The 11,552-nt window shown below is 40.5% G+C and overlaps 3 protein-coding genes across 3 annotated transcripts; 1 reads left to right on the top strand and 2 right to left on the bottom strand.

The window, feature by feature from the left end:
• Window positions 1–334: 334 nt before the first annotated feature.
• LOC126655616 (uncharacterized) lies at window positions 335–5,568 on the bottom strand. The gene has a single exon (XM_050349855.2). The coding sequence runs from the start codon at window positions 5,557–5,559 to the stop codon at window positions 355–357; it is 5,205 nt and encodes a 1,734-aa protein (XP_050205812.2). The 5' UTR covers window positions 5,560–5,568; the 3' UTR covers window positions 335–354.
• A 1,817-nt stretch (window positions 5,569–7,385) lies between these two features.
• LOC126655615 (uncharacterized) lies at window positions 7,386–9,242 on the bottom strand. Its single transcript, XM_050349854.1, has 3 exons — window positions 7,869–9,242; window positions 7,547–7,632; window positions 7,386–7,479 (listed from the first exon to the last, which is right to left on the bottom strand). Exons 1-3 carry the CDS (start codon window positions 9,240–9,242, stop codon window positions 7,386–7,388), a joined length of 1,554 nt encoding a protein of 517 aa, XP_050205811.1.
• Window positions 9,243–10,411: 1,169 nt separating this feature from the next.
• Window positions 10,412–11,352, top strand: LOC126656505 (precursor of CEP9-like). The gene has a single exon (XM_050351086.1). It carries the CDS (start codon window positions 10,453–10,455, stop codon window positions 11,050–11,052), a length of 600 nt encoding a protein of 199 aa, XP_050207043.1. The 5' UTR covers window positions 10,412–10,452; the 3' UTR covers window positions 11,053–11,352.
• Window positions 11,353–11,552: the final 200 nt, after the last annotated feature.

Genomic DNA, 11,552 nt, shown 5'->3' with positions numbered 1-11,552 from the left:
TCCAGATGAGGCACGTTCGTGTTCTTTTGTACACGTTCGTGTACCTTTCAAGGGCACGGTCGTGTAATCCAGTACACGTTCGTGTACTTTTCCTGGATTTCAGACCTGACAGCAGATTTGCATCTGTTACCTGCACAATCAAAAACTCCACTACCGGATCATTCTGAACTAGCAAAAATTGAAAAACAACATAGAAAATAAAATAAACAAAAATAAGAAGGAGCTAAAATAATGAAAATTCACCCTAACTAAAATATAAAATAGAGCCAAAATATATTAAAGCATAACAAATTTGGACTTTCGTCCAAATATAGCTTGTTTAAGGTCGCTAGCTTTGACCGTATAATACCTGACTCAGTTTGGAGTGTCGAGAGTGTAACACTCTCTTCCTTCGTCTGTCAACGGACCTAAGTACGGCTTGCACCTCTGACCATTGACTTTAAAAGTCTCTCCATTTGCGTTTTCAAGCTCAATTGCGCCATGTTCAGCTACATGTCGCACCTTAAAAGGTCCACTCCATCTCGACTTCAGCTTGCCAGGAAATAGACGCAAACGAGAGTTATACAGTAGCACATGACTGCCTTCTGTAAACGTCTTAGGCACGATATGAGCATCGTGCCATTTTTTGGTCTTTTCCTTGTACAGCTTTGCATTCTCATATGCTGACAAGCGAAACTCATCAAGTTCATTTAGCTGCAGAAGTCGTTTTTGCTTAGATAGCCTTGAGTCGAAATTAAGCTCTTTAATAGCCCAGTATGCGCGATGCTCAAGCTCCACAGGTAAATGACATGCTTTTCCGTAGACCAGCCTGTAAGGGGACATACCGGTTGGCGTTTTAAATGCCGTTCGATATGCCCATAACGCATCACCTAGCTTCTGAGACCAGTCTTTACGAGAGCCATTGACTGTCTTTTCAAGGATGCGCTTCAACTCTCTGTTGGACACCTCGACCTGTCCACTTGTCTGGGGGTGATATGGGGTTGCCACTCTATGATAAACGTTGTATTTCTTCATCAGTGCGGTAAAGTGCCGATTGCAGAAATGTGATCCCCCATCACTGATGATCGCCCGTGGTACACCAAATCGATTTATCAACTTCTTCAAGAACGCTATGACCACCTTTCCATCATTAGTAGGTAAAGCAGCTGCTTCCACCCATTTCGACACATAGTCGACACAAACCAGGATGTAAAGGTTGCCACAAGACATAGGGAATGGTCCCATGAAGTCGATACCCCAGACGTCAAAAATCTCCACCTCCTGAATGGAAGAGAGAGGCATCTCATCGCGCCTAGAAATATTGCCTGTCCGCTGGCATCTGTCACAGTGCTGCACAAAGTCTCTCACATCTCTATGCAATGTGGGCCAGTAAAAGCCACTTTCCAGTACCCGTGCTGCTGTCCTTCCCGAGGCATAGTGACCCCCAAAATCTGAAGAATGGCACTGAGTCATAATAGCCAACATTTCTTCCTCTGCGACACATCTCCGGATCATCTCATCTGCACAAACTCGGAATAGGTATGGCTCATCCCACAGATAGCGCTTAACATCAGAGAGGAATTTCTTGCGCTGGTGACTGCTCATGTCCGGAGGCATAATGTCAGCTGAGAGATAGTTGGCGAAGTCTGCATACCATGGATTCATCGTCTCCTTAATGAGCATAAGTGCCTCATCAGGAAACCGTTCATTGATGACTTCACCTTCTATCACTGGCTCGGGCACCTCTAACCGTGACAAGTGATCTGCTACTACATTCTCTGTCCCTTTCTTGTCTCTGATCTCCAAGTCAAACTCTTGTAAGAGCAATACCCACCGAATCAATCTAGGCTTGGCATCTTGCTTGGCAAAAAGGTATCGTAGCGCAGCATGATCCGTATAAATGATAACCTTTGAGCCAAGTAGATACTGCCTAAATTTGTCCGGTGAAAACACTACAGCTAGCATCTCCTTCTCCGTGGTAGTGTAGTTCAGCTGAGCGCCTGTTAGAGTACGACTCGCATAATAGACGACATGAAGCTTCTTGTCCTTCCTCTGCCCCAGAATGCTTCCCAACGCCTGATCGCTTGCATCGCACATGATCTCAAAAGGTAGATCCCAATCCGGGCTAGAGATGACTGGGGCAGTGACCAATGCTTCCTTTAACCTGAGAAAAGAAGCTAAACAGGCATCAGTAAACAAAAAAGGCGCGTCCTTGACAAGTAAGGTAGTCAAAGGACGCGCTATGGACGAAAAATCTTTGATGAACCTGCGATAAAAACCTGCGTGCCCGAGAAAAGCACGGACTCCTTTCACTGTGACTGGAGGTGGAAGCTTTTCAATCACCTCTGTCTTTGCCCTGTCAACCTCGATACCCTCTCTGGATATCTTGTGCCCCAAAACAATGCCCTCCTCAACCATGAAGTGGCATTTTTCCCAGTTCAGCACTAGATTTGTCTCCTCACATCTCTGCAGGACCCGGTCCAAATTACGAAGACAACACTCGAAGGAGTCTCCAAAGACTGAAAAGTCGTCCATGAATACTTCCATGATGTCTTCGATCATATCATTAAAGATCGAAGTCATGCACCTCTGAAACGTAGCGGGCGCATTGCAAAGACCGAACGGCATGCGGCGGTAGGCGAAAGTGCCATATGGACAAGTAAAGGTAGTCTTCTCTTGGTCCTCTGGGAAGATAATGATCTGATTGTACCCAGAGTAACCATCCAGAAAACAGTAAAACGCATGTCCTGCCACTCGCTCTAGCATCTGATCAATAAAAGGAAGCGGGAAGTGATCCTTCCTAGTTTCGGCATTCAGCTTCCTGTAGTCAATGCACACTCGCCACCCAGTAACCGTGCGAGTAGAAATCTGTTCTCCCTTGTCGTTCTCTATGACTGTCATCCCGCCTTTCTTAGGCACACACTGAATTGGGCTCACCCATGAACTATCAGAGATGGGATAGATGATGCCCGCATCAAGTAGCTTCACAATCTCCTTGTGAACCACCTCCTTCATGTTAGGGTTCAGCCGTCTCTGTCTCTGCGCAGATGCCTTAGACTCATCCTCTAAATGAATCCGATGCATCACTACTGAAGGGCTGATCCCTCTGATATCTGAGATCTGCCACCCAATAGCCAAGATACGTCCCTTGACTACCTCAATGACCCTCTGCTCTTGCTTCTTGGTGAGCTTGTTGCTGATGATAATAGGCAAAGTGCCATCAGCTCCCAAGAAAGCATATCGCAAGTGTGCAGGCAAGGTCTTGAGCTCCACTTTTGGTGGCTTCTCTGAGGAGGGAGGAGTGATGTGCTTGCTTTTCAACAGTGGTTCGAGGACTGGTTCCTCTAAGTACTCCTCCCTTTCATTCGGCATAGACTGCAGGATGGCATTGGTTTCTGCCAGTTGTTCTTCCACTAACTCATCCACCATGTCTACCCGCATGCATTCACCTCCAGAATTGGGATGGCGTGTGATCTTTCTCATGTCGAACTCAACTCTCTCATCCCCAATTCTCAGAGTCAGCTTTCCATCATGAACATCGATAAGAGCTCTGCCAGTGTTCATGAATGGTCGCCCCAATATCATCGGGCACTCCTTGTCCGCTGCGTAGTCAAGGACAACAAAGTCCACAGGGAATATGAATTTGTTGACCTTCACTAGGACATCCTCCACAATCCCATGTGGCTTTTTCAGAGAGTGATCCGCTAGCTGCAACATCATCGGCGTAGCCTGTACCTGTTGATCACCAAACATACTACGAAAAAGGGATAAGGGCATCAAATTAATACTAGCACCTAAATCGCAAAGGCAATTAACAGACTGCATGTTACCGATAGTACAAGGGATAGTGAAACTTCCTGGATCCTTAAGCTTGGTCGGTAGACTGCTCAATATGATTGAGCTGCAGTTTTCTGTCATCGGTACTGGTCCCTCTGCATCCCAACTCCGCTTGTTGGTGATGATCTCCTTGAGAAACTTTGCATAGTGCGGCATCTCTCTCAATGCGTCTGCCAGACTGATGTTAATCTGTAGCTTCTTGAAAGTTTCAAGAAATTTGTGAAACTTCCAAGTGTCCTGCGGCTTCTTCACTCTGTGTGGGAATGGCACCTTTGGCACAAAAGGAGGTGGTGGAGGTGGTTTAGCAACTACCTTTTCAGGCTCGCCACCCTCACACTGTTCCTTTTCCGCCTCAACTGTAGCACGTCCTGCATATGGATCATCCAGTGCTTTCCCACTTCTCAACTCAATAGCCTTGAGATGCTCTCTGGGGTTTTCCTCAGTAGTGGATGGTAAACCCCCCTGACTTCTGCTTTGCAGTGCTTTAGCCATCTGCTGATTCTGCACCTCAAGGTTATGAATTGTAGCAGCATGATTTTTAAATGTTTGCTGCGTCTCGGCATCCTTCTTCATCATCATCTCCATCAATTTATCAAACTTGCTGTGGAGAGACTCGCCTTGCTCTCTTTGTTGGAAGCCAGGAGGATGCTGCGGTCGGTTATTCTGATGTTGGAAATTCCCTTGATTCTGAAAGTTCCCTTGATTCTGGTAGTTGCCCTGATTGTGTTGTGGCCTCTGTCCGCCCTGAAAGCTCGGACCTGCCTGATTGTTGGCATTACCCCCATTGTCCTTCCATGAGAAATTCGGGTGATTCCTCCATCCTGGGTTGTAAGTTGAAGCGTATGGATCATTGCCCTGTCTTTGCCCTCCCACAAAATTAACTTGTTCATTGTTAGGCTGACCCCATACAGAACATTCATTCGACATATGACCATGCTCCCCACATACCTCGCAGTTACTCTGAATGGCAGCTACACTGTTAATATTAACTCCTGCAGCCTGCCGTGTAAGAAAATCCACTTGATTTTGCAATGCTGCAGTCTTCGATTTTAAAGCCTCCATTGCAGACTCAGCAGTAACTGACATAACTCCTCTCTGCGCAGGTGCCTTCGCCCTTTCAGATGGCCAAAAACAGCCATTTACTGCCATCTCATCTAACAGATCGAATGCTTCATCCGCCGTTTTTCTCATCAGAGACCCTCCTGCGCCTGCGTCAATCGTGCTTCTCCCCAATTCAGTTGCTCCATTGTAAAAGGTTTGGATCAAATTCTCCCGAGTGATGTTATGATGCGGAACTTGCCTCTGCATCTCCTTATAGCGCTCCCACGCTTCATGAACTGATTCCCCATCAAGTTGCTGATAGAGCATAATATCCCTGGTCAGCTTTGCAGTCTTTGCCATGGAGAAATACTTGTGCAAGAACGCTTTCGCCAGATCGGACCAAGTATTAATGCCTGCGCTAGGTAGAGCGTGAAGCCATTGTTTTGCCTTATCCCTCAGAGAAAATGGGAACAGGCGAAGCCATACCTCGTCGTCAGTCATGTTGTTCATCTTGAATGTGCTACATACTTCCAAGAAGTTTGCAAGATGTGCGTTAGGATCTTCCCTAGGCAGCCCATAGAACTGGCAGTTATCCTTCAACAGCTGAATGACACTCGTCTTGATCTCATAATGGGTAGTCGGCACAGGATGTGCAAAATAGCCATGGGTGTTGTTTCCCACATTTGGCTGAAATATTTCCATCAGTGTTTTCACTCGAGGCTCTTCATTGTTCTGTCCTTGAGCATTCTGCGGATTCTGCTGATTTTGATTCTGCGGGATCACTAGATTATCACCCGCATTGTTGAATCCAGGAGGAGCATCGTTTTCGTTCTCCATGTTGAGATTCCTTTGAGTTGAGTGTGTTGCTTTTCTGACACTTCGCTCAAAGGTAGTGAGGTCTTGTTGAAACGGTTCTAACGGTAGTCCTTTGCGTCGTGTATTATGCATACACTAAGAGAAGGGTACCTGAAACAACAAAATCAACAAACCCCACGCGTAAAACAAGAAAAATAAAGACTAAAACAAGCCAAGCAATCCCAACTTAGTTGTTAAAGAAAAACTTTCCCGGCAACGGCGCCAAAAACTTGTTGGTGAAAATACGCAAGCGTACGTATGCCAACTTGTAATACAGACTATGAAGTCCGGATATCGTACCCACAGAGAAAGTTCTAAAGACAACCAGTTGAAAGACTCGATTCGAATAGCCGAAAAGATAATTGTGTTTATTTTGTAATTAAAAAGAACAGAAATAGACAATTGCCAGTTAAAGATAACTGAGACTGTAATTAAAGTAGAGTTTTAACAATAATGGGAGAAACAGGGATTATTAATCTTAGTTATGCTGTTTACTTGATTCGGATTATGAATTATATGGTTCTGATGACGTTCGAACTAATCTAGAGCACCTAAAATTCTCTCTCGAGCAATTACAGGCAAAAGCATTAAACTAACTAATACTGGGTTAATTATTCACTCTCGCACAATGATTAACCTAAGTATAAATCGATTTAATGATTATTAAGCAAATTCTAAGAACCCGCACTCGTTAATTCACTCTCGCACAATCAACTCTTGCGTTCTTAATTATATTGTTCTATTCCAATTTTACTCTCTCGAGCTAAAATCAAAACACACGGCAAAGACTAAGTGATCAGTTTAGGCTAAGCATTAAGCATAATAATTAAAACCCATCAAGAGCACAAAACCCATAAGTCCAATTCAATTAAACAGACATAATTTCGATTAATAATCCCCAATGAAGGGTTTAGCTAGACATAATAATGAAATAACCCAAAGCAATAATTAAAGAAATCATTCTAAGATTAAATTGAATACTGAATATAGAATTGAAAATAATCGTACCTTGTTCGAAAGTAAACTAATAATAATCGACAAGAAAATTAATGAAGAACTGAATGAATCGATAATCCAACAATAAGAAAACTCTAATCTATGGTTTATGTGATTACAAAACTACGCGAACCTTTGTTCGATGTTAAACTCCCTATTTATACGGCTCCCAACTTCATAATCTGATACTAGGTCAAGATAGATGAAAACCCAGAAGTGCCCTTTGAGTTTCTCGGAGTTTGGAGTTAAAACGGACAATTTTGTCTTTTTCTAGTCGCAACTTTCGACACTTACACGACCGTGTAAGGTAGTACACGTTCGTGTTCTTTATGCCTTAGCCAAATCTTCAAACTTCACAAAATAATGTCCTTCGGCGAAAGTACACGATCGTGAACTCTTGTTCTTCGAGGTAGTACACGTTCGTGTACCCTAGGACTTGGCTAAATTTTCATTCCTTTTGGCTTCACAAAACTCACCCTTCGGCGAAAGTACACGATCGTGTACTTTAACACTGCAGGGAAGTACACGTTCGTGTACTACATTACTTGGCCAATTTTCTGCTTTCTTTCTCATCTCCTCAAATACTACCCTTCGGCGATATTACACGTTCGTGTATTCTTGTATTATGAAGGAGTGCACGTCCGTGTACTTGGTCACTTGGCCAAAATCACTTATTTCTACTCCTCGATTCTCCCATGCTCCACTTCGACCTCTTGCAATCTCTGAATATCATCAAAATCACTCCAAATTACGCCATACTTGCACATTTTCCTGAAATACTCAACATAGCAATAAGTACCCAAATAGCGCTCAAAAACACATATCAACATGCAAATACCGTATCAAAAGTATACCTAAATATAGGGGTATTTCTACCCCTATCATCTTCCTAGCTAATCCAATCATCTTCCAATTGATAACATCCTGTATTACACAAACATCTTTGTGTAAAATTAAGCAATATTGATAATAAGATGTTAATTTACTAGTTGAAATCAAATTAAAGAAAAACTTAGGAACCTATAACACATCATGCAATTCAAAATCTTTGCTAAATTTTACTATTCCTATATGTGTTACACTTATTTTCTGAGAATTTGGCAATGTAACAAACACATTTTCTACTGGTTTATAGCTACTAAAACATTTAATGAACAAACAATGTGGTCAGTAGCTCCTGAATCTATGATCCAACAATCATTTTTAGAACTAATAAAAGCAGAAGTAGAAGCAGAAAAATGCACACCAGAATCATGGTCTGTTGGTGCTGAAATAGGAACAAAATTTGTTGACACTGTATTAACCTTGTGACCACTAGTTGAAGCATTATGTTGAAGCATGCTCATGAGTTGCTTGTACTGCTCTTGTGTAAAGACAGGTACCTCTTCTTTATGAACATTCTGTTCTTGATTTTGAGTAAAACCCCTTTCTGCCTTCTCATTTTCAATGAATTCATCCTCATTATAACACATTTGTTCTTGATCACTATAAAACCTGTCTTGTTCATTTTCAGCAACAAATTCTCCTACCTGATTTACATAACCCTGCACTCTAGGTCTAGGCTTGTAACCAGGTGGATAACCATGCTTTTTAAAGCAAATTTCCACAGTATGTCCACTAAATCCACAAAATGTACACATTGGTTTATCTATTCCAGAAGATCTATCCACATATGACCTATTTCCAGCAAAATTTCCAGGTCTATTGTTGTAACCAGAAGATCTATTTCCATAAGGCCTATTATTACCAAAATTCCCATTAGATGGTCTTTTCTGAAAATTAGAATTTCCCTGAGTTGCAAAAACTGCAGGTTCAGCAATTTGTAAAGCAGACAAAGAATCTGAAAAACCTATCCCAATTTGTCTTTCATGTTGTAACACCAAAGAAAACACCTTATTAATCTTTGGTAAAGGATCAACCATTAAAATTTGAGTCCTAACAGTTGCAAAGTTTTCTGTTAAACCCTTTAAAAAACGAATTATATAATCTCCTTCTTGCTGTCTCTTAACAATCTTTAAAGCTTCACAACTGCACTGAGGATTACAAGTGCAAGTTGGAACAAACCTCAAATTCATATATTCATCCCATAAAATCTTCAATTGAGTGAAATAATCTGTAACTGACAAATTATTTTGTTTAAAAACATATATTTCTTCTTGAAGATCAGATATACGAATTGCATTACCTTGCGAAAAACGATCAAACAGATCTTTCCAAGCTTCCAAAGCTGTATCAATCCAAAGAATACTTTGTGCTATAGAGGGGGATAAAGATCTAAGTATCCAAGAAAGTAACATTGTATTGCATCGCTCCCAAATAGCATAAATTGGGTCTTCTCTTGCTGGAACAGAAATACTTCCATTGACAAACTTGAGTTTGTTCTTAGACATCAAACACATTTTCATGGATCTTGCCCATGAATGATAATTTTGATCATTCAGTAAAGGAGAAACTAAAACTAAAGATGGGTTTTCACTAGGATGTAAGTAAAATGGACTTGCAGGATTATCAAATTCAGAGTTGATAGAAGACATAATTTCTGATATTAGGGTTTTGAATTAAAGAAAGATGAGAAATAAAGAAAGAACAGAAGAAATTTTAACTTCGTATGAATTAAAGAAATCAAAAGAAAGAATGACTGAATTGTTTGAACTAATCAGATTTGTGAATAAGAGTTCTTGAATAATCGATTTGACTAAGAAATTCTGAAAGAAATCAGCAGCAGTGTTCTTGAGCGTGAATTCGCTTTGATACCATATAAGAATTGAGAGAATACAGAGAATAAAGATTTGAAGAAGATGAAATTAATTCATTAGATTAAAGCTGAGTTCAGCTTTCTAATTATATACAACTGCTATATTGACACTTGTCAATATTCTACTTGTTTAGAAAATAAAGATGCAACGGCTATTTCTGTTAACTGAAGTTAACAGAAATGCTGACTGTACATGCACTAACTAACTGCTAATTGACTGCTAACAGAATTTAACTAACTAATGAGCTGGATTTCTTCAATCTTGAATCTGCTTCTTCTATTCTTGATTTTGATACTCTATTAATCTGGGCGCCAAAGGTCGCGGGTTCGAATCCCGGCTACGCCCTTTCTTAATATGAAGTGGTTGAGGTTGGATTGCTGGCCATTATAGCCCGGAATTACAAGGTATGTGGGCTTGCGGGCGGTCCACATCGCGGGGTTTGACAATGATATTGAGTTTCTGCTCAGTAGAGTGAGTCCTCGTCACCAAAAAAATATTCTAAATACATAATAAGTCTAATTTTAACTAAACATAAATAGTTTTTTAATATGTATATAAAACAAATAAATTTATCAATCCGGAACGGAGAGAGAAATAAAAATTATGTAATATTGCTTCGGACAAGATTTGTTATAAATTGTTGGATGAAATAATAATTATTATAAGCAAATATAAGTGAGAAAATGTTATCCAAACCAACAATTTATTTATTTTCTCAAAGAAGATCTTTAACACTAACGAAGTCAAATCGTTATGCACTCTAACCATCCAAAATTATAGTCACCTTCCTAGTCCACAAACTTTAATTTATTAGACTGATTAGAGGTGAGAATCCTATCACAAATTAGTATAGCTTATAAACAAATGTGCATATAAATTATAATACACAATTATATTGCTATAAATACCGAGTGGAATTCAAAACTTGTAACCATCACTCACTCATATTAGCTATAATAAATCAAATTCTTTCAGCTTCTTTAATTCCATGATCATGGCAGAAACCCATTACTTTTTCAGACATGCTCTATTTCTTCTTACATTCATTTCCTGCCTTCAAATTCTGTTTACTGAAGCAAGGTTAATCAAATCAACGAACAAACAAGAACTTGGCAGGTCTGTAAACTTGCACCGGGTCAAAGATTCTCTGTCAGGACAAGAGCAAACACAAACTGACAGGTCCCGTGTTTCCGCTGCTCCGACGTCCCAGGATGCTTTCCGGCCAACAACCCCCGGTGTTAGCCCAGGCGTTGGCCATCACAAGGCGGTAGAACTCGCTGCTAGCTCGGACATTGAACATTCTTTTACAAGATTTAAAGATAACTACAAGAATCATCCTGAAATTCATAAAGAATCGGTTTCAGAAACAGAAAAACTGCCATCAACTGTGTCTGAAGCTTCTGCTGCCGAATCGAAAGATGATTTCAGGCCGACTGCTCCGGGTTACAGCCTTGGTGTTGGCCATCCGAAGGAAGTTTCCGGCAATGAACATTTTGTTGCAGGAAATAAAGATGATTACCGACCCACACAGCCGGGTCATAGCCCAGGAGTTGGCCATTCTTATCACAATGCAGAACAAAATCCATAGAATGCAGATTATTTCTTAACTGGGAATATTGGCTCAGTTCAGTCAGTATAGTAATGATGCACGGAAACTTGTCGAGTACATATTTTATCAAGTACCTGGCCGGAAAAATGATCGAGAAAATAAAAAAATAGTGGTATATAAATGATTTCTTCCATTTTGGTAGACCGTGAAGTTCACATAGTTTGAATAATTGTTGTTGTTATTCTCATTAACTGTTTAATCACATTTAAATTATAGGATAAGCTGGCTTACTGTTTAATAAATAAAAAAAACTCAAATAATAAAAATCTTTTTATTGTATTTTATCTCTTGTCTTTTCTGCTATTTTACAATATATATATTGAAGATGAAAGTTGGGTTTAGAGTGCGCATGAAACAGAAGAAAATAGGGAAAAATTGAAAAATATGGAAATAGGTAAAAATAATACCAAATATACGCTGGTTTTTATTTTATTGGTGTCAACACTTGATTATCTTCCTAAAACTCTTCTAGCACTTGA

The sequence above is a fragment of the Mercurialis annua genome, linkage group LG7, assembly GCF_937616625.2.
Source record: "Mercurialis annua linkage group LG7, ddMerAnnu1.2, whole genome shotgun sequence".
Taxonomy (NCBI): Eukaryota; Viridiplantae; Streptophyta; class Magnoliopsida; order Malpighiales; family Euphorbiaceae; genus Mercurialis; species Mercurialis annua.
This window is presented reverse-complemented; position numbering and strand designations above follow the sequence as displayed.